We start from the raw sequence: 23779 nt of genomic DNA, 5'->3' as shown, positions 1-23779 counted from the left end.
TGACGTTTGGGCCCAGTCAGTCAAGTCACAGAGAAGACACAGACAGAAAGACCCAACCTTGGAGATGGAGCTGAACCAAGGCAAGATGGATCAGGAGCCAGGCAGGCCCACATGGAACAGGCAGATAGAATTCACCCTGGCTGGGATCGGCTGTGCTGTGGGGCTGGGGAACATATGGCGGTTCCCTTATCTGTGCTACAGGAGTGGAGGAGGTGAGAGGAAATTTCTGATGAGTCAGCCCTGATAGAAGACTAAAATCCAATGACTATATAGCATAACCAGACTTACGTCACCTTATTAATTTATATTGTTGAGAATACATATGTTTGTGAATGAAAGTTTTACATTTGTCTGGGTATATGATAGCATGTTTTCTGTTGTCATGTTGATAGAAAATGTCAGGGTGATATTAATGGTTAGTACTGTCGAGGAAAGCATCATCTTAGAGTAGAGTTTTGTGCTATGACATAAGATGATGATCCACCACATTTTATAGAGAGATACTTGAATAATTCCACAATGACATGCCACTTGTCACTGTCATTGGTTATGAATACGATTTTATTGAGTTGTAGTTATCATGGAGAGAGAATTAAGAATTTTACCAGGTATTATATTTTGTCCAATGATCAGAATTAATTCAGAATGTCATAACAACAACATGTAATGTTTCAATTAAAATGACCTTGAACCCTGAGAACCTAACAAGCAATCCTTTCTTTACACAGCTACAAAAACACAACCTAACTCCTCGTCTGGAAGTTAATAAAGCACAGTTCATTCTGCACGTGAGAGGCAATGAGTTTGGCTGGGGGGGTGAATGACTTTATTAAAGATTAGACCAGGTCAGATATGCACCACTGACTCACCAACGCATGGCATTGTTAAACTTGCTGTGAAAATATAACTTGGGAGCACGTTGACACGCTAGTCAAAACATTTCCATGTCTCCCTGTTTTCAATGATGAGAAGGGTATGTGTTCAAATTTTAGTTTAAAATAAAATAATATGGCCTCCCAAGTGGCGCAGCGGTCTAAAGCACTGCATTGCAGTGTTGRGGCATCACTTCAGCCTGGGGTTTGATCCCAGGCTGTGTTACAACCGGCCGTGACTGTGAGTCCCATAGGGTGGTGCACAATTGGCTCAGCGTCATCCGGGTTAGGGTAGGGTTTGGCTGGGGGGCTTTACTTGGCTCATCACGCTCTAGCAACTCCATGTGGTGGGCCGGGTGCCTGTAAGCTGACTTCGGTGTTCAGTTGAATGTTGTTTCCTCCAACACATTGGTGCAGCTGGCTTCTGGGTTAAGCGAGTGGGTGTTAAGAAGCACAGCTTGGCAGGTCATGTTTTGGAGGACAGATGACTCAACCATCACCTCTCCCGAGCCCGTTGGGGAGTTGCAGCAGTGAGACAAGTTCGTAATTGGATTGCAATTGGATATCATGAAAAAGGGGGTAATTTTTATTTATTTAAATAAGCAACCTCAATCCTCTCCCTGTAGGCAATTTCAAGAAACATACTTCAGTCCCACTTGGACTGAGTTACTGTCAATCCTCTCTCTCTAGGCAATTTCAAGAAACATACTTCAGTCCCACTAAAGTTATTGTGTTGCTGATATATTGCTGCTTTATGTCCTGGTCAGGTGCATTCCTGGTTCCCTACCTGCTGATGCTGCTGGTGATGGGAATTCCTCTGCTCTACATGGAGCTGATTCTGGGACAGTACATGAGAAGAGGGCCTGTTCATGCCCTGGCTAAAGCCTGCCCGCTGCTCAAAGGTACTGAAGCATACGTTATCTGTCCCCCCCTCTACTGGAGCATCATTTTAGTGTCGAGTTTTTACATAGTCAAACTAAAAATGGCATAGTCAAACTAAAACCGTCAGTCAAACTTAAACCTATGAAATGGCGCTGGTGTCCAACAGGGTCATAAACATTTTGCTGACTCACAACTGGAGCAAAGGCTAAACCAGGCTTTCCTCGTCCCTGCAGTTCAGTTATAACTCTAGTCTATGCATAAGGTTGTAACTAACTAAGTATTTTAAGATTCARGTAAGTTGTAAATGACAAAAGTGACAATGTTATTTGCCCGTCCCTTAGGAGTGGGCCTGGCGACCGTGGCCATCTCCTTCATCATGTGTACTTACTACAACATCATCATCACATGGGGTCTGTACTACCTGTTCAGCTCCTTCCAGAGCCCGCTGCCCTGGCAGAGCTGCAACAACACATGGAACACCCCCAACTGCACCGATCACATAAACCCGAACACCAGCTCACACTCCTCCACCGCCAGCCAGCAGTTCTTCAAGTAGGTCTCACTCTCAATGTGGGCTAGCCCAGAGCCATACTCCCCTATGTACTGTATTTATTTGGACAGTGAAGCTAAAACTGTTCATTTGGCTCTATACTCTAGCATTTTAGATCAAATGTTGTATACTGAATGATGCGACAGTACAGAATGTCACCTTTTATTTGAAGGTATGTTCATACGCCTGTTTTACCGTTTACAAGTGAATGCACTTTTTTTAAACCTTTGATTTAACTAGGCAAGTCAGTTAAGAACAAATTCTTATTTTCAATGACGGCCTAYGAACAGTGGGTTAACTGCCTTGTTCAGAGGCAGAACAACAGATTTTTACCTTATCTCAGGGATTCGATCCTTTCGGTTACTAGTCCAATGCTCTAACCAGTAGGCTACCTGCCGCCCGGCTTGATGTATCTAGTCCCCTCATTTGAAGGTGTTGTGAGTATTTGGACAAATTCATTTATAGCGTATAAAAGTTTAGTCAAAAGTTTAGCACTTGGTCCTATATTCCTAGCATGCAATGACTACATCAAACTTGTGACTACAAACTTGTTGGATGCATTTGCAGTTTGTTTTGGTTGTGTTTCGGAATTATGTTGTGCCCCACTTTTATTGTATATAAGAATATGTTGTTGAACACTTCTACATGAATGTGGACTACAGATAATCATGAATGAATCGTAAATAATGGTGAGTGGGAAAGATGCATGAGGCGCATGCGCTTACCAATAGGATGCATGGGGAGTGAGTAGCTCCATTACGTATCAACAAAACTGTGGTTATATACAGTGCATTCGGAAAGTATTCAGATCCTTTGACTTTTTCCACATTTTGTTACGTTACAGCCTAATTCTAAAATTGATTAAATAACAAATGTTCCTTGTCAATCTACACACATTACCCCATAATGACAAAGCGAAAACAAGTTTAAAAAAATGTTTTCACATTTATTACAAATAAAAAAACAGAAATACAGAGAAGTATATTTTCTGGGTGATTTAAATATTGACTGGCTCTCATCAAGCTGCCCACTCAAGAAAAAAATGCTAACTGTAACCAGTGCCTGCAACATGGTTCAGGTTGTCAGTCAACCTACCAGGGTATTTACAAACAGCACAGGAATGAAATCATCAACATGTATTGATCACATCTTTACTAACGCTGCAGAAATACAATTTGCTTTAAAGCAGTATCCAAGTCCATAGGATGTAGTGATCACAATATAATAGCCATTTCTAGGAAAACCAAAGTTCTAAAAGGCTGGGCCTAATATAAGAGGTCGTAGAAGAAGTTTTGTAGTGATTCATATGTTGATGATGTAAAGAATATTTGCTGGTCTGTGGTGTGTAATGAGGAGCAACCAGACGCTGCGCTTGCACATTGATGTTTATTCCAGTTACTAATAAGCATACACCCATTAAGAAAATGACTGTAAAAACTGTTAAATCCCCTTGGATTGATGAGGAATTGAAAAATTGTATGGTAGAGAGGGATGAGGCAAAAGGTATGGCAAATAAGTCTGGCAGCCCAACTGATTGGCAAACGTACTGCAAATGAAAAAATCATCTGACTAAGCGAAATAAAAATAAACTATTACTATGAAACAAAGATAAATGATATAAAGAACGATAGTAACAAGCTTTGGAGCACCTTAAAGGACATTTTGGGGAAAAAAGCCAACTCGGCTCCGTCATTCATTGAATCAGAAGGCTCATTTATAACAAAACCCACTGATATTGCCAACTACTTTAATGACTTTTTAATTGGAAAGATAAACTAACTTAGGGATGACATGCCAGCAACAAACGCTGACACTACACATCCAAGTATATCTGAACAAATTATGAAATACAAAAATGTTACTTTTGAATTCCGTAAAGTCAGTGTGGAAGAGGTGAAAAAAGTATTGTTGTCTATCAACAATGACAAGCCACCGGGGTCTGACAACCTGAATGGAAAATTACTGAGGATAATAGCGGACGATATTCCCACTCCTATCTGCCACATCTTCAATTTAATCCTACTAGTAAGTGTATACCCTCAGGCCTGGAGAGAAGCTAAAGTCATTCCGCTACCCAAGAATGGTAAAGCCCCCTTTATTGGCTCAAATAGCCAACCAATCAGCCTGTTACCAACCCTTAGTAAACTTCTGGAAAAATTGTGTTTGACCAGATACAATGCTATTTCACAGTAAACAAATTGACAGACTTTCAGCATGCATATAGGGAAGGACACTCAACAAGCACGGCACTTACACAAATGATTAATGATTGGCTGAGAGAAATTGATGATACAATGATTGTGGGGGCTGTCTTGACTTCAGTGCAGCTTTTGACATTCTCGATCAAAGTCTGCTGCTGGAAAAACATATGTGTTATGGCTTTACACCCCCTGCTATAATGTTGATAAAGAGTTACTTGTCTAACAGAACACACAGGGTGGTCTATAATGGAAGCCTCTCAAACATAATACAGGTAGAAGCAGGAATTCCCCAGGGTAGCCATATATGTATTTGGGACAAATCATTCACTAAACCCTAAACCTCAACTACATCTAGTAATGAATACTTGTAAGGGGTGCGAAATYGCGGCAGAGAAGTCAGACGCAGGAGAGAAATAACTGTTTCCAACGGCGCAGTTTATTAACAAAAACCCACCGGAAAACAGAATAATAKAAATAAATGGGTACATAACCCAACGCACACCAGGACAGCCGTGCACAAGCACTTAAAATAAACAATCACCGACAAGGACATGAGGGAGAACAGAGGGTTAAATACACAACATGTAATTGATGGGATTGGAACCATGTGTGATGGAAGACAAGACAAAARCAAAGGAAAATTAAAAGAGGATCAGCGATGGCTAGAAGGTCGGTGACTTCGACCGCCGAACGCCGCCCGAACAAGGAGAGGGATCAACTTCGGCGGAAGTTGTGACAATACTGTGGAACTGTAGCAAGTTGAGGTGACTAAACTGCTTGGAGTAACTCTGGATTGTAAACTGTCAGGATCAAAACATATTGATACAACAGTAGCTAAAATGGGGAGAAGTCTGTCCATAATAAAGCATTGCTCTGCCTTCATAGGACCAACAGGGCAGGTCCTACAGGCCCTGGTTTTGTCGCACCTGGACTACTGTTCAGTCGTGTGGTCAGGTGCCATAAAGAGGGACTTGGGAAAATTGCAGTTGGCTCAGAACATGGCAGGACAGCTGGCCCTTAAAAGTAAATGGAGAGCTAACATTAATGGCATGTATGTAAATCTCTCAAGGCTCAAAGTGGAAGAGAGATTGACTTCCTCATTCCTTGTTTTTGTAAGCGGTTGACAAGCTGAAGGTACCGAGCTGTCTGTTTAACCTCTCTGGTATCAGTGGGACGGTAGTGTCCTACCTCGACAACAGCCAGTGAAATTGCAGGGCGCCAAATTCAAAACAACAGAAATCTCATAATGAAAATTCCTCAAACATACAAGTATTACACACCATTTTAAAGATAAACTTCTTGTAAATCCAACCACAGTGTCCGATTTCAAAAAGGCTTTACGGTGAAAGCACACCACGCGATTATGTTAGGTCAGCGCCTAGTCAAAGAAAACCATACAGCCATTTTCCAGCCAAGGAGAGGGCTCACAAAAGTCAGAAATAGCGATTAAATGAATCACTAACCTTTGATCTTCATCAGATGGCACTCACAGGACTTCATGTTACACAATAAATGTGTTTTTTGTTCGATAAAGTTCATCTTTATGTCCAAAAACCTCAGTTGAAATTGGCGCGTTATGTACAGTAATCATTGTCTCAAACAAACATCTGGTGAAATTTCAGAGAGCCACATCAAATTACAGAAATACTCATCATAAACATTGACYAAAAATACAAGTTTTATACATAGGATTAAAGATAAACTTCTCCTTAATGCAACCGCTGTGTCAGATTTCCAAAAGGCTTTACGGTGAAAGCACACCACGCGATTATGTTAGGTCAGCGCCTAGCCACAGAAAACCATACAGCCATTTTCCAACCAAGGAGCGGTGTCACAAAAGTCAGAAATAGCGTTAAAATGAATCACTTACCTTTGATGATCTTCATCTGGTGGCACTCCCAGGTCTCCATGTTAGACAATAAATGTTTGTTTTGTTCGATAATGTCGCTCTTTATGTCCAAAAACCTCKGTTTTATTGGTGCGTTTAGTTCAGTAATCCAAAAGCACAATGCGCGCTCTCAACATCCAGACAAAAAGTCAAAATAGTACAATAAAAGTTCGTAGAAACATGTCAAACGATGTTTAAAATCAATCATAAATAATCAATAATATTTCAACTGGACAAAAGCTTRGTCAATAGAAAAGGAGAAACAAGAAAGGCGTGCTCCTGATCACACGCTCGACTCATGTCTGGAAATTTCCACTGTCCTCTCATTGAAAGTGCTGTATCTCCCTCATTTTTCAGAGTAAAAGCCTGAAACAATGCCTAAAGACTGGCCACATGTAGAGGAAGCCAAAGAGATCGCGAACTGGGTCCTAAGTCTTTGTATGGTGGATAGGCTTTCAATGGAAAAARAGCCTTTCAAAATAATAGTACTTCCTGGATGGATTTCCTCAGGTTTTTGCCTGCCATATCAGTTCTGTTATACTCACAGACATTATCTTAACAGTTTTGGAAACTGTAGAGCGTTTTCTATCCAAATCTACTAATTATATGCATATCCTAGCTTCTGGGCCTGAGTAGCAGGCAGTTTAATGTGGGCAAGCTTTTCATCCAAAATTCCGAATGCTGCCCCCTACCCTAGTGAAGTTAAAATACTAGCACACAGCTCGGACACCCATGCACACCCCACAAGACATGCCACCAGAGGTCTCTTCACAGTCCCCAAATCCAGAACAGACTATGGGAGGCGCACAGTACTACATAAAGCCATGACTACATGGAACTCTATTCCACATCAGGTAACTGATGCAAGGAGTAGAATCAGATTTAAAAAGCAGGTAAAAATACACCTTATGGAACAGCGGGGACTGTGAAGTAACACAAACATAGGCACAGACACATGCATACACACACATGATAACATACGCACTAAACACACACGTACACATTTTGCATTGTATATTTGTGGTAGTGGAGTATAGGCCTGAGGGCACACACTTAGTGTGTTGTGAATTCTGTAATGAATGAATTGTAATGTTGTTAAAATTGTATAGCTGCCTTCATTTTGCCAGATCCCTGCTGCCTTGGCAGCAGCTAACGGGGATCCATAACAAATACAAATACAAAAATTGCCCTGGTATTTCGCAAAGATTATCCAAACCCAAAATCGATTCTACCCTCGCTACCATAAAGAATGAGCCCGGTATTATTACTGGACCTATTGTAAACAGCATGGGTAGTAATTGCATAGCTTTAGATTCTGTCCCTGTTACCCCGCTAAATGCAAAACTTTTTCATCGTAAACTTTGCCAATTTGATGACCGCTCATAGGCCACATTCCCCTATGCGTTACTCGCAACTGCGGCCGCTTTCAGGAAAGCTTGTTGTTGCTCACTAGTCAGTGAATAAAATGTCTGCACAGCCGCAATGAGCCGGCACAGAGTGCTCAGACACCACTGTACAGTCTCTCACCCAATGGCCAAATGCACCGCATCGGTGGCTTTTCGCTGCAGAATGTATTTGTTGTCAGATTTACCTCTCCGCTTGATTTAATTTTTCTTACCCTAGGCACCGGTAATGAGTTCAAGAGTATGTTTAGCAGCGACTACACGCACTGCTAAGTGAGCGGAATTAGATTCCACTCTCAATGCGGCTTGAACTATCTCCACCATGTGGAGTGTTGGCCCACCACCCCTGCAATACCAGTTTTGGCGGTGGGTTTCAACCCTGCCATCAAAGCGGAGGTACAAATTCCCGCATCTTCATTAAAATGATCTGCTAGTGCCAGATTAGTTCGCAACGCGTCTTCCATCCTATCAACGTACTAACGTACCCCCTCATTTTGACTCTGAGTGCATCTACTAATTTTGCTAAGGTCAGGGCGGAAACAAAATATTTCCAATATCTGTCACAAATAATTACATTTGTTCTTGCAAGGTTGCTTGGTCACATGCTACACAAGCGGACGACCAGGCGGGAGCAGGGTAGTTTCCGACTAATTGTGCCAACATTGCTCTTGGCAATAGGGAACGGACAACATGATCATAATCACCAGCGTGGAATCCAAAAATTCGGCCCTGATTCCTTAGGAAACGGATAAATTCCTGACCCTCTTTAACCGGGACAGGTGCTTCTTTCATTATGCTAAGCATTTCAACAATACTGAGCGGCTGGTGTTGGTGTTTAATTTGGAGTCATGTTATAGGTTGGCTATCTGGCAGTATGGGGTTCCCTCCATCTGGGAGTATCAGCCCGGGGTAATAAGTCATCYCAAATGCATGAGTACGAACCGGGCGCACCTCTCTATGGTTTCCAGGGTCCCTTGGATCTATGATCCAGTCCAGGACAACTATGTCCCTGCATATGACCCTGCATATCTTTATTTTGAGCTTTATCAGTTCTACTTTTCTGTTGATAAAACGCCAACATCAAAACGCTTGTTTATTGAGCTTGCGATTTGTCATTGATGCCATTGTGCCATTCCACAACAGCATCTCTGATTTCTTTATCTGATAGGAATTTTCCATCAACATGGAAATTATGACCAATTTTATCCAATTTGCAAAATTTTCCCATACTCGAGCCGAATTGGTTGGTTGTTTGTGAGCTTCTTTTAGCGGATCCATGGCTTTGCTTAAGTTTTCCTCTTCTATTCCCCCTTTTACGGGAGTGTGAGACACCATGGATGCCATTTCAATGGTGGTTATTTCTGCACCTCTCTTGGCGGTGTATAGGGTGTTTTAGATTTCTTCACTCACGGCTCTATTACACGCCCACTATTAACACAATCGGTTCTAATAACTTCTTAATGCCACGGTTCTTGTACAGTCATCATACTGACAGTCTCATCCTTGACAGACACTAATGCCAGAAATCGCCTCTACCCCACTCCGGGTATTCATTTATCAGGTATTACCAAACGACAGAGACTTTCGGCATGGACTACTTTTCTACAACCAAACATATAGTATATGGATGTGCTAATTTCTCCGAATACCACATAGACTACAGACACTTAAACAGACTCCAACCTCTAATCTAACCTAATTCCTCCTAAACACATAGTGCCCGCATATCTCCAGTCTAACCTACAGTATTAGGGGCTAAACCTTCCTAGGCACGCAGTTCCCGCAATGCCTAGTCTAACCTATTAGGGGGCTAAACCCTTTACAGTGGGCCTACTGAATAAACTCAGGCTTTCAGGTCCGTATCCTTTAATTTGCTTTCAGCCTACGACTCTCGTCTCCCCAAGATGTTAGAACGAGTAGTAACAGGTGTAGGAACTTTGCCTACCTCCTGTTCCACTGATTTGGCCTCAGTTCAACTATAAATCGTGGTGAATCGTGCTGACTACGCCAACTGTTAGGTTCTGAACAAACTGAGTAAAAACTCAAACGGACAACTAGAAAAAGCTCAAACCAAGTTTATTCACCCACAGGGTCATACAGCTGCAAAGGCCATGCATGATTACACAAGCACATACAGTGCTTTGCAAAAGTATTCATCCCCTTTTGCATTTTTCCTATTTTGTTGCATCACAAACTGTAATTTAAATAGATTTTTATTTGGATTTCATGTAATGTACATACACAAAATAATCCAAATAGGTGAGGTGAAATGAAAACAAAAAACAAAACAAAAAAACGGGAAAATAAATAAATGAAAAGTGGTGCATGCATACGTATTCACCCCCTTTGCTATGAAGCCCCTAAATAAGATCTGGTGCAACCAATTACCTTCAGAAGTCACATAATTAGTTAAATAAAGTCTACCTGTGTGCAATCTAAGTGTCACATGATCTGTCACATGATTTCAGTATAGATACACCTGTTCTGAAAGGCCCCAGAGTCTGCAACACCACTAAGCAAGGGGCACCACCAAGCAAGCGGCACCATGAAGACCAAGGAGCTCTCCAAATAGGTCAGGGACAAAGTTGTGGAGAAGTACAGATCAGGGTTGGGTTAAAAACAAAAAAATGAAACTTTGAACATCCCACGGAGCACAGTTAAATCCATTATTAAAAAATGGAAAGAATATGGCACCACAACAAACCTGCCAAGAGAGGGCCGCCCACCAAAACTCACGGACCAGGCGTGGAGGGCATTAATCAGAGAGGCAACAAAGAGACCAAAGATAACCCTGAAGGAGCTGCAAAGCTCCACAGTGGAGATTGGAGTATCTGTCCATAAGAGCACTTTAAGTTGTACACTCCACAGGGCTGGGCTTTACGGAAGAGTGGCCAGAAAAAAGTCATTGCTTAAAGAAAAAAATAAGCAAACACGTTTGGTGTTCGCCAAAAGGCATATGGGAGACTACCCAAACATATGGAAAAAGATACTCTGGTCAGACTAAAATGTAGCTTTTTGGCCATCAAGGAAAATGCTATGTCTGGCGTAAACCCAACACCTCTCATCACCCCAAGAAAACCATCCCCACCGTYAAGCATGATGGTGGCAGCATCATGCTGTGGGCATGTTTTTCATCAGCAGGGACTGGGAAACTGGTCAGAATTGAAGGAATGATGGATGGCGCTATATACAGGGAAATTATTGAGGAAACCTGTTTCAGTCTTCCAGGGATTTGAGACTGGTACGGAGGTTCACCTTCCAGCAGGACAATGACCCTAAGCATACTGCTAAAGCAACACTTGAGTGGTTTAAGGGGAAACATTTAAATGTCTTGGAATGGCCTAGTCAAAGCCCAGACCTCAATCCAATTGAGAATCTGTGGTATGACTTAAAGATTGCTGTACACCAGCGGAACCCATCCAACTTGAAGGAACTGAAGCAGTTTTGCCTTGAAGAATGGGCAAAAATCCTAGTGGCTAGATGTGCCAAGCTTATAGAGACATACCCCAAGAGATTTACAGCTGTAATTGCTGCAAAAGGTGGCTCTACAAAGTATTGACTTTGGGGGGGGGTGAATAGTTATGCACACTTAAGTTTTCTGGTTTTTGTCTTATTTCTTGTTTGTCCACACAAAAAAATATTTTGCATCTTCAAAGTGGTAGGCATGTTGTGTAAATCGAATGATACAAAACCCCAAAAATCTATTTTAATTCCAGATTGTAATAGGCGTTCTAATAGGCGTTGTCAACTCCTTACACATCTAGACAACCAATACATCTCTGTTGCTAGGCAGGAATTTAATTGGTTCCTCTCACTGGTGTCGTCATTGCGCTGCCTGTTACTAAAACCTTTGTGGGTTTGGAAGTGTATGTGTCAGAAGTACTGCAGTAGGAGAGTAATTTGCTTTATCTTGGCCAGGTCGCAGTTGTAAATGAGAACTTGTTCTCAACTAGCTTACCTGGTTAAATAAAGGTGAAATAAAAAATAAAAACATAAAAATTGTGMTGGGCCTCTCTGGTCTCATTCTTTACTCCCTAGTTCTGCAGCCGACCTGCCTTATCAGAGAATAACAATGGCGTTTCACCTCTCTCCTCAGAAACATGGAACAGAATATGAAGCTTCTACTCTCAGTAACTTTCCATATTCCTAGTTCCCATCTACCCTTCATTGACCACAACATATACAGTACCAGTCAAAAGTTCGGACACACCTACTCATTCAAGGGTTTTTCTTTATTTTTACTATTTTCTACATTGTAGAATAATAGTGAAGACATCACAACTATGAAATAACACATATGGAATCATGTAGTAACCCAAAAAAGTATTAAATAAATCAAAATATATTTTAMATTTGATATTCTTCAAAGTAGCCACCATTTGCCTTGATGACAACTTTGCACACTCTGCTTTTCACGCAAGTTGGTTATTGATCATTGCTAGACAGCCATTTTCAAATCTTGACATCGTTTTTCATGCCGATTTAAGTAAGAACTGTAACTAGGCCACTAAGGAACATTCAATGTAATCTTGGTTTGCAACTCCAGTGTATATTTGGCCATGTGTTTTAGGTTATTGTCCTCCTGAAAGGTAAATTTCTCTCCCAGRGTCAATTGGAAAGCAGACTGAACCAGGTTTTCCTCTAGGATTTTGCCTGTGCTTAGCTCTATTCCGTTTCTTTTTATTTAAAAAACTCCCTAGTACTTGACGATGACAAGCATACCCATGACATGATGCAGGCACCACCATGCTTGAAAATATGAAGAATGGTACTCAGTGATGTGTTGTGTTGGATTTGCCACAAACATAACACTTTGTATTCAGGACATAAAGTTCATTTCTGTGCCACATTTTTTTCAGTTTTACTTGCCTTGTTGCAAGCAGGATGCATGGGAATATTTTTCTTCTGCACATGCTTSCTTCTTTTCACTCTGTCATTTAGGTTAGTTTTGTGGAGTATCTACAATGTTGTTGATCCATCCTCAGTTTTCTCCTATCACAGCCATTAAACTCTGTAACTGTTTTAAAATTCTCATTGGCCTCATGGTGAAATCCCTGAGCGGTTTCCTTCCTTCTCCGGCAACTGAGCTAGGAAGGACACCTGTATCTTTGTAGTGACAGGGTGTATTGATACACCATCCAATGTGTGATTAATAACTTMTTCAAAGGGATATTCAGTGTCTGKTTTTTTATTTTTACACATCTAACAATAGATGCCCTTCTTTACGAGGCATTGTAAAACCGCCCTGGTCTTTGTGGTTGAATCTGTGTTTTAAATGTACTGCTCTACTGAGGGACCTTACAGCTAATTGTATGTGTTGGGTACAGAGATTAGGAAGTCATTCAAAAATCATGTTCAACACTATTATGMTACACAGACATTATTAATGCACATAGACAGCAAATGTGTACTCCTGAACTTATTTAGGCTTGCCATAACAAAGGGTTGAATACTTATTGACTCTAGACATTTCAGCTTTTCATTTTTTATTAATTTCGGGGGGGGGGGGGGACTAATTTAATAATCAAGTTAAAGGTCATTATTACTCAAATAAACAATCCAACCTGAATCAAGGGAAATGTTTATGGCTGAGCAGCAGTTTTGTGATCAATATAACTTAGATTATTGGCATCAGAGCCGTTGTTTGTGTCTCTGTGTGTGTTATGGGTGTGGCGGTAGGCTTGAGGTTAAAGAAACAGACTGGGAGCTGGAGGGTTGCCGGTTTGAAGCCCCGGGATGCTTGCGGGGAGATCTGCAGGGAGTGAGCTGGCAGCCTTGGGTACTATGACAGCAAAAAATAAAGCAATTGTGTTGTAGTTATAGGATGCTGGAGCGGACAGGGGGAGTGGAGGAGAGCGGGGTGCTGCGATGGGAACTCTTTCTCCTGCTCCTTTTGGCCTGGATCCTCCTCTACTTCTGCATCTTCAAGGGGGTCAAGTCAACAGGGAAGGTAAAAGAGAGAGAGACAGATAGACATGCTGACAGAGAGAGAGATCAGGACTAGTTTTATGATTTCCAAGTAAAAAAAGAGGAGTGAGAAAATGTTCTTATCTCTGTTCAGTAATTTTTTACTCTTACGTCGACATAACATTTGGATCTTTTACATTGATTCAGAGTTAGTCCACGTTTTTGTTGATTTTTGGCCATTGTGAACATTTTATAATATCATATTTATACTACTGTTTGTGTGTGTCTCCTCCAGGTGGTATACTTCACGGCTCTCTTCCCATATGTCATCCTGTTAGCTCTGTTGATTAACAATGTCCAGCTCCCAGGAGCTATGGAAGGCATCCGCTTTTTCATCATACCAAACTGGGAGAAACTCCTGGAGTTGGAGGTAAGAGGACGGAGGTACAGACCCGATCCCTAACCTTAAAGGCAAAGTTTGCTTTTTTACAACCAAATCTCTCTTTTTGATGTAAATGATATGTTATAGAAGGGTCCAGAATATTTTTTCTCTCGATTTCACTTGTTTTTGAGAAACTTAAAAAAATACCTTTTCCCTTTTTTATTATATATATTTTTTTACCCCCTTTTTCATCATATCCAATTGGTAGTTACAGTCTTGTCCCATCACTACAACTCCAGTACGGACTAGGGGAGAGGTGAAGGTTGAGAGCTGCGCGTCCTCCGAAACACAACCCAGCCAAGCTGCACTGTTTCTTGACACAATGTCCGCTTCAGCCGGAAGCTAGCCGCACCAAAGTGTCGGAGGAAACGCCGTACACCTGGCCACTCATTCTGATTTTCTGGGCCTGGGTKCCCAGTGGGTGGGCCTGGCTCCCAAGTGGGRGGGCCTYTGCCTGGGCTGCGCCCCTGCCCAGTCATGTGAAATCCATAGATTAGGGCCTGATGAATTTATTTCAATTGACTGATTTCCTTATTTGAACTGTAACTCAGCAAAATCTTTGAAATTGTTGCATGTTGCGTTTATATTGTTGTTCAGTATATATATTCCAGACATGGCTTTTTCTGATATTTATACATTTCTTTATTTACATTTTATTTTTGGGGACTATTTGTGTTGCTTTTTTATTGCTAGGTATTACTGCACTGTTGGAGTTAGAAACACTAGCATTTCGCAAGCATTTCCAYTAAACTTTGATTTGATTTTAAATAAGCCATAGATAAGGATCTAAATCATTTCAGGAGAAGAGGGGTTCGGGAGGAGTTTTTGTGAAGACATGTCGAGGTCGGGTGCTGCTGGTAAAGAGCTTGGATGTGTTATGGTTAACTGCCAGCTAGGGTGATTGTTAGGATAACATTGTTATTCTATCAGTGTGGATGAGTTTTATGGTGCTATTGGAGGTACAGTACAATATTAGACGGAATTCCTTGTGTTTTGTTCCAGGTTTGGGTCAACGCTGCAGCTCAGATCTTTAACTCCATTGGGATAGGCTTTGGCTCCCTCATGGCCATGTCCAGCTATAACAACTTCAACAACAACATATTAAAGTGAGGAGAGTTTGTAGTCAGTTCAAATATATTTTCACATTGTTACGGTGTCCATATTAGGTCAATCTCAGCAGGTGCTGTCCTAATATGGACACCGTACAGCGTACTGGATTGATTCATCCATCACATCCCTTTTTTTCCCCACAGAGACACACTGGTTATCTCCATCACCAACTCCCTGACCAGTATTCTGGCAGGTTTTGTCATCTTCTCGGCATTCGGCTACATGTCACATCTCCAGGACATACCTGTCAGTGAGCTGGCTGTAGATGGTGAGTTTGTGTAAGCAAACTAAAGATAATTTAGGGAGGGGAAATCATTTTGCTGACAGCTGACGCAAGACCACACATTTTCATTTAGGAAATGTACCATTTCTAGTTACAGTGCATGTATTTGAGGCAAAGCATACTAATTTCACCAAGATCGTTCCATAAAAGAGTTTAGACACCAAAGTCATAATAACAATGCATGTGTGTTCTGAATTATTTTGCATCTAGGTCCAGGACTAGTTTTTGTTGTTTACCCACAAGCCTTTGCAACAATGCCAGTGGCTCCGCTGTGGGCAATTCTGTTCTTCTTCATGCTCCTGTGCCTTGGGCTGGACAGCCAGGTAGCTAACTGTACATTACCTAACCTAAACCCACTGTCACATGATACTAAATACACTTTTCTCTACTTGAAACAGATGCATTTGTCCTCACGTTGTCTTTTTTTTTTAAATAAAATTTYTACCTTTATTTAACTAGGCAAGTCAGTTAAGAACAAATTCTTATTTACAATGTCGGCCTACCCCGGCCAAACCCAGACGACGCTGGGCCAATTGTGCGCCGACCTATGGGACTCCCAATCACTGCCAGATGTGATACAGCCTGGATTCGAACGAGGGACTGTAGTGACGACTCTTGCARTGAGATGCAGTGCCTTAGACCGCTGCGTCCATGTGTGTGTGTTAACTATTTAACTGTACTAGAATGCTTAGAAGGCTGCTAAAATGTTAAATATCGGCTATCGATATCGGCCAAAAATGTSATATCGGTGTATCCCTACATATTACCTCAATTACCTCGGCTAACCTGTACCCCCACACATTGACTCGGTACCGGTACCCCTGTATATAGCCTCCTATTGTTATTTTACTCCTTTTTTTATTTACATTTTGATTTAGTAAATATTTTCTTAAATCTTATTTTTCTTAACAGCATTGTTGGTTAATGGCTTGTAAGTAAGCATTTCACGGTAAGGTTGTGTTCGTCACATGTGACAAATACAATTTGATTTGATTTGATATTGCATTACTTTCTATTGGAACTGGAACTGCTGTAGAAAAAGATTGATTTTTGGTTCCTGGAATCATTTGTGAAAGAAGATTATACATTTTACTGGATATTGTATTCATAGATTTATAGTAATTACCATCATTTAACCATGTGGCCAAACAAAGAGAACGTGACCGGGGCAGCAGGTAGCCTAGTGGTTAGAGCGTTGGACTAGTAACCAAAAGGTTGCAAGATTGAATCCCCGAGCTGACAAGGTTCTGCCCCTGAACAAGACAGTTAACCCACTGTTGCTAGGCCGTCATTGAAAGTAATAATTTGTTCTTAACTGACTTGCCTAGTTAAATAAAGGTTACACACCACACCACACTGACCAAAAGGTATTTTGTTGGCATTTACGTATGTCGCCATTACCAGTAAAACATAACCAAAACCTATTTCTTTCACTTACTTGTGCTGTTTCGTTGTTCAGTCATTTCAGGATTTCATCATACATGTCAAGCAGTGAAGTTTCAGCTCTGTCTGTCCGTGGCCTCTCTTCCTTGGTGCGCACTGTCACTGTGTCCGTTTCCATCTTGTCCAGCTGTGTATGTAACATTTCACGTAAACCCTGTTTCTTGTCTGCATCAAAGTAGTGGTCCTTGTACCTAGCATCGATCATGGTGGCGACACAGTAAAGAAGCTCAGAGAGAATGCCACCGAATCGCTTGTTCACAGCCTCAAGTACTTTGTAAGTTTTAACCCCACGGTCTGTGTCTGCAGTTTTGTTGAGCAGGCGTTTGAATTCCATGACAGAGGGTATCATGTCTGCTGCATATGCAGTTGATGAGCTTATTTCTCGAGTCAGTTGTTCGAATGGCTCTAAGAGTGTGTTCATGTTTCCAAGTTTCAAACATGTTTTCAAATGCCATTGAAATGGCAGTAGCGGTATGAGAACCAGCACATTCTTGAGCATGCAATTAAGCTTTCCTCAGTACGAAATCCTTGTCAACCCACTGTGCTGTCAGACTCGGCATGCTCATGGAGCTGACATCGCWGGTCAAAATGTCAGTCATGAAGCTAATAGCAGTGACGCCCATAGCAAGTAGCTCATAGATGTACGTTTCAACAATACTGTTTAACTCCGGTAGGGAAACATCTGAAAAATAGCGCCTACTTGGTAGTGTGTACCGGGGCTCAAGGTGCTCGACCAGTCGGCGAAACCAACATCATACACGACAGAGAACGGTTGATTGTCAAGGGCAATGAATTCCATTATTTTGGCGTTAATGGATTTCGCCTTTGAGTTGACTCACTGAAATGTTCTTACTCTTTCAAATGACTGCTCGACTTGAACTTGTTTAGTTGTTGGATGTGTACGCTTAGTATTTTCCTGCATTTGTTCTGTGTGGCGCTGTATTTTTTGTGGTGTCATTACGCCATCAACCTACGTTATATAGGCATGCACGTCAGCTTTGACATTGGTTTTGCCAACATCGGGCCATTTTTAGCTAATATCGTCCGATTCCGATATGCTCACCGATATACCGTGCATCCCTAGTAATATGTACATGTAGGTAGGGGTAAAGTGACTATGCATAGATAATAACAGTGAGGACCAGCAGCAAAAAAATAAATAATAATAATACCCCCAAAGAAATTATGTCTGTGCCTTTATAATAACTTGACAGCCTATCCTTCACATGCAGATAGTGATGCTTGGTTTTCAGTTTGTTTAGGTTTGTCCTACCTACCAGGTTGAAAGGACAGTCACAAGACTCATCGCCATCTGCCGAATGGCCTCATAAAACAGCCATTAAACGATGAGAAGAGAATGTCAAGATTCTAACTGAAGTGCATTATGTATTTTTGACACAGATGAAAAAATGCCAAGTCATTGTTACCAGATAGTTGCAGTAAGAAAGCCTTTATTATAAGTGTAAAACTAACAAGGACTCAATAATCCATGCTTTCTGGGAATGCAATAAAGTTATGGGCGGAGCTAGAAAGTTGGCTGTCAGAAGTATTACAATGTAAATTTACATGTAATCCGTCTGTCTGCATATTTCCAGACATGGAATATGGGAGTGTAGTGAGATACCCAATGGGCTGGACAATTCTCTTTTGATCACTCAACTTGAAAAAACGTATCCTGAAAATGTAGACATCAATCAATTCGCCATCATTAACACAATGGAAAAATCWAAATATTTTTTTTGAAATAGCATGGGCGACTGAGAAAAACAAATAGGCACAATTTAAGGCCATGTGGCAAACAATATTGCAGGCACTAGGGATGGGGTTGTGAGTATGTGGATCTGAGCAGATGAAATGTCGTTGTCTGTGTCCGTCTGTAATTTGTTGTTTGTATGTGTATGTTTGTATCTGGTGTGTACTGTATATGAACAAAAAATAAACATGCAAAAATACGTTATTATATTGGTATCTCCATGCCGGAATGTTACCATGTTATGACTTTAAAAAGTATATATATTTCTCAGTTTGCTATGGTGGAGGTGATGGTGACCAGCCTAATGGATGGGTTTGGAGGGCCCCTGATGAAGTTCCTGAGACACAAGGAGATGCTGGTTCTGGCAGTCTGCAGCACTGCCTTTCTGCTGGGGATACCCCATGTCATGCAGGTACCCTGGAGTGTACGCCTAGACCATATAGGTGTACACTCATCAGACAACTCCAGCACAGCAATAATCCAGGACAAGTAGTGGACTAGACTAGTAATAAAGTGCACTTAGGGTAATATAATTATACTCTACCCAAATGTACACTGTTAGATGAACCAAAAAAGGGTTATATTTTAATAATGTAGTGTGGTTAATTCTTTATTAATCTCAGAAACTCAGAACTAATATATAATTGCATCAGATGCTTGATTAGTTTCTAGGTGGAGATGTATGAGAAAAGGTACTAACAAGACTAGCTTAGTCTCCACCTTTTTAAATGCTAAATCTCAGCCAAAGCCCCTCCTCCATCCAAAAACTTTCCACTTGAAAACCTTACCCACACTTTAAGCACCACATTCACCCAATCCTGATACTTCTAAATAATCAGTGACGGAATGCCAAAGCACTGGAACTACTTTTACTCATTAGTCGTTGCATCCCAGATTATTTTAGCATATGTTACATCACTGATGTAACGTTCTGTCCACGAGAGATTAGTTATTTCTTACAGCTGGTATTAAATACTCTCTCTCTTTGACCAGGTGGGGATCTATGTATTCCAGCTGATGGACCACTACACGGCCATAGTGTCTCTCATGTTCCTGGCCTTCTTTGAGGTGCTGGCCATCTGCGGGCTTTATGGTGAGACCAGTGTGTGTCTAACATATGCGTGTTAGTCATTACAGGAATGAAATTAATAAATTCATTCTGACAGGTGTGAGGAGGCTTTCGGCAAACTTAAAGGAGATGACAGGAAATAGGCCTAATATCTTCTTCAGAGTGTGCTGGATGTTTGTGGCTCCTCTTCTGATCACTGTGAGTCATCCTCATTCACCCTAACAGAACTATAGTGTCTACAAATAAATCGCCATACAGTTGACATTGTCTCTCTCCTCTGGTGCAACAGATTATCCTGGTGTTCACAATCATCCAGTTTAAACCAGCTCGCTATGAGGACTACGTGTATCCCCCGTGGGCTCAGGGGATTGGCTGGGTCATCGCTATGGCGTCCATCATCTGGATCCCACTCGGAGCTCTTCACACACTGTGGGTTCTGCCAGGCTCCTTCACTGAGGTACTGTATTACTATACATCAATCTCTCTCTCTCTACCTATAGCATTATTTTGACCTTAGTACAACACCTAGCAACCATTTCAAGAGGTTCTGGATAGGGTGGGGCGGTATCCAGATTTTCATATTGTCATACCGTCCTTCTCTCATCCAGGGACTTACGGTATTACCAGCTTAGTACACTTGGGGGCGTCAAAAAATGCAAAAAAGCCCATTGGGCGTCAATTACCAGAATGCAGAATTAGTACAATAATGGAGAATTTCCATGGAAGCTGCTAGCTAAATATGCTAACAAACACAAACGAAAATAAACTAATTGCAAAGACAGGCAATCCAGCTCATAAAATTATACATATATAGGTAGGCGCTACCGAATGTAATTTTTGGTGAGTTTGGACATTTGCACAATGTCTCTCATTCACATTCGCTTGTAAATGAACAAAGTTTTGAGGAATGCTTGTCTGAAGGAAGACAAGTAGTGGTTCTGGAGAAGCATGTGTACACGCTGAGTGTGTGGAGTCTGGAGTCGCTAGGGCAATGGGCCTGCCTGCTCTGCTCGGAGAAGAGGAGGGGTGGACCAGATGGGTCGACAACGGAGAGGAGAAAAAAATTCAAGGAAATCAAGATAGCAGTGGAAGCTGTACAGATTTCTCAAACATGGCAGAAAGCTAACACTATATGATGACCCGTCTCCTTATTAATTCAGCCACTTACTTGAATAACTAGCAAGTTAAACTAGCAAGTTAAACTAGCGTTAATGCAGAATTCTGTGTTATTTACGCAGAAAAAAAGATAGAACGCATAAGAAATATCTTGCTGCGTTTTGTAAACGCATGATCTAAAATGCGTTATTGTAATTTCTGCTTGGCATCAGACTAATTTTGTGCTTTAGTTGCTCTTCTCCACTTGGATGAGAATTCACCAATGCATTCTATCAGCAGACAGCGCTCTGACTCATGTGTAGTGTGGTGGTTAATTTCTTTACTATCAAATGAGGAGAGACAAACTTATCACACAAGTCAGAGTTATACTTAAACTAAATCTTTATTCACTTATTAATACAGGAGCAGGTCAATACAACACACACATATAAAGTGAATCGATTGAGTGCTCTACGATAATAATGGCTGGTCAATGAATCACCCTCAGATGATTCGTTGAGAGCCCTGAGACAAAGGTATAAAGGCCATTTATAGCCAAGATACACCCCCTTCAGTCTACATGACAAACACCCCCTTTAGTCTACACGACAAACAACAGATGTATGGAATGGGTCACAAGGTTAAGATTTGTATGAAAGTTACTTATAATTCACAGCAGACAGTATCTGCTGTAAAAACTGTTCTCATTGTGTAGACATCGTAAATGTCATTGTTCAATCTCCCAGAGGCCCACTTTCAGTTCACACAGACACAATAGAGTTATAATAACCCTCTATTCTGTTGCATAAAACAACCATTTGATGCAATTACAGTATTATAACATAATCTTGCAATTTTGCTCTCATAGTAGCTACTTTTCTCCAGCACTTTCGGTGTAGCCTGCTTTTCTCTGGTAAAACGCAAGATTAACAACAGGAAATGTAGCTGGCTACATTCTTTCTATGATAAACATTAGAAATATGATGGCCATCCATCGTTTTTGCAAAAAATACCAGCTTTTTCATTGTAAGCTCATTTACTTGTGTGGCTGCCTGCCAAATAGCGTTGCATTTCTGTTGTCATCTGATGAAAATGAAGCTATTTTCTGCCGAATGTGTTGCACTAATTAATTTTCGGTGAAGGAAACTGAAGTTGCATGCCCCTGATCACTCTATTGAAGCTAAAAAACACTGACTTTCAATATAAAACGGGACTCCTGTCAATACACAGCTGGACTCAACTGCTCTGGGGAACTACGGTAAGCTTCACAATGTGACAGGTGAAACGAAGAAAGCGATCTGCTTTATCTCCTAATGTATTGCACAAGTTGACTGCAGGTATTCACTTAAAAATTAGCTACAGATATGAACATTTATCGAAACACTTCAAATAAATAGTTTCAATGGTATTGATGGTATTGAAAAACCATCCTGGGGCTATTTCCAAATGCCCCAGTATATGGTATATATGGTCTACCGCCCAAGCCTAGTTCTGGTGTAATGTTGTTGGACAGAATTAGTCCAAATCCATATGTTGTTAAAGACTTCTAATAATGTCTTGTCTTCCTCCCCCCAGAGATTAGTAAAGTCAATCACCCCCTATGCACTGGAGAACGAGAGGGGAGGAGACACATACCCAAACATAGCAGTCATCAGCTCCTTAGGTAGAGAAACAGAGAAGCCTCACATTCAGACAAACCTCTGATACTGACTCTCCCTCCTGATGGCCTCTGTACCAGCCTGCGATTCTGGGACTAAGCTAGGCTTGGAGAGCCAGGTGAAGGTTCACTAAGGATGTCAAACCTGATTCACATTGGCACTGGGAACCACACTGTCTGTGGATGACGTGACAAAAACCGTCCAACAACATTCCTATTGGTGTTGTTTGGGACTTCTGCTCATGGGGAAGTGGGTTGTTCTCCTTCATGGAGTGAATGACAGATATTTTTKAAACACTGTTATAGTCAATTATGTAATAACAAATAGAAGAAATGGACCTGGACCCAAGAAGATTACCTATCTCTGCTTTGAAAGATCAGAATTGGTCATGAGTGGGTACTGGTACATGATGAATAGACCTTAACCTGTCCATATGTTGCACTGTCTGAACTTTGGTATGATGTTTTTTATATGTAGCCATGGATAACCAAAGTACAACGGTCTGAGAACTGTTAGTTATAGATGTTGTTGTTCTGCCCTTCAAGCATGTTAGCTTTCACTTGAGCAGCACCTTGTGGTTAACACAACTGAGGGGGTATTACATGTATTTCTAGAGTACCACAGTATGAGTCATAATACCCATAAAACCTAGCAGTCAAACAAAGAAATGGTTCAAATTGTTTTTCCACCGTTCATTTTTCCAATAGCGGAAAAGGCATTTCATTTTGGGGGGGTAATACTTGCGAATATATTGATAAAAGTAACCTTGTCCGAGAGAGGTTTACATGGTTATCAAAACTTCACGTCAGAGTAATCCTGCACAAAACACAGCCCTTATTTTAAGTGTTTCTAAAATTCCCTGTGGGAAAAATGAATGGTGGTAAAATTATTGGAACCATTTCCGGTTTACCGCTAGGTTTTATGGGTATTATGACACCACCACCGTGGGGCTATATATTAATAAATCATGTACAGTATGATGCAGTAGCTATGGATCAGCACAGCAGTTAATAAAATAATCTACCAAATGCAGCATTTGGAACATCTTCTTGAAATATTCCTGATGTAATATGTTGTTTACAATAAAATGCCACAATGTTTGATTTGGCTGCTGCGGGTCAGGGGGCAAGGAGACCCACAGCTCCGCTAAAACCATTGACAACTACATGCTGTTTAAGGGATTGTTACATAAATGTTACGACTATTTGGTTTTAATAGTCAGA

General features: G+C 41.1%; 1 protein-coding gene across 2 annotated transcripts; it reads left to right on the top strand.

Moving 5' to 3' along the window:
* Nucleotides 1-23181, top strand: si:ch211-283g2.1 (sodium- and chloride-dependent GABA transporter ine). 2 transcript variants are annotated; one of them, XM_024013701.2, is made up of 13 exons: nt 1-212; nt 1640-1774; nt 2096-2306; nt 13614-13746; nt 13999-14133; nt 15148-15251; nt 15399-15523; nt 15749-15861; nt 19006-19146; nt 19728-19827; nt 19901-20001; nt 20093-20260; nt 22474-23181. In XM_024013701.2, the coding sequence occupies exons 1-13, from the start codon at nt 65-67 to the stop codon at nt 22600-22602; spliced, it is 1743 nt and encodes a 580-aa protein (XP_023869469.1). In that variant the 5' UTR covers nt 1-64; the 3' UTR covers nt 22603-23181. The 2 variants fall into 2 exon arrangements, with proteins under 2 accessions (XP_023869469.1, XP_023869470.1); XM_024013702.3 differs by lacking the exon at nt 1-212 and adding an exon at nt 1171-1451.
* The last annotated feature ends 598 nt before the right edge of the window (nt 23182-23779 follow it).

Source organism: Salvelinus sp. IW2-2015, linkage group LG20 (genome assembly GCF_002910315.2).
Source record: "Salvelinus sp. IW2-2015 linkage group LG20, ASM291031v2, whole genome shotgun sequence".
NCBI classification, from domain to species: domain Eukaryota; kingdom Metazoa; phylum Chordata; class Actinopteri; order Salmoniformes; family Salmonidae; genus Salvelinus; species Salvelinus sp. IW2-2015.
Note: the sequence above shows the minus strand (reverse complement) of the source record. Positions and strands in the feature narration are given on the sequence as shown.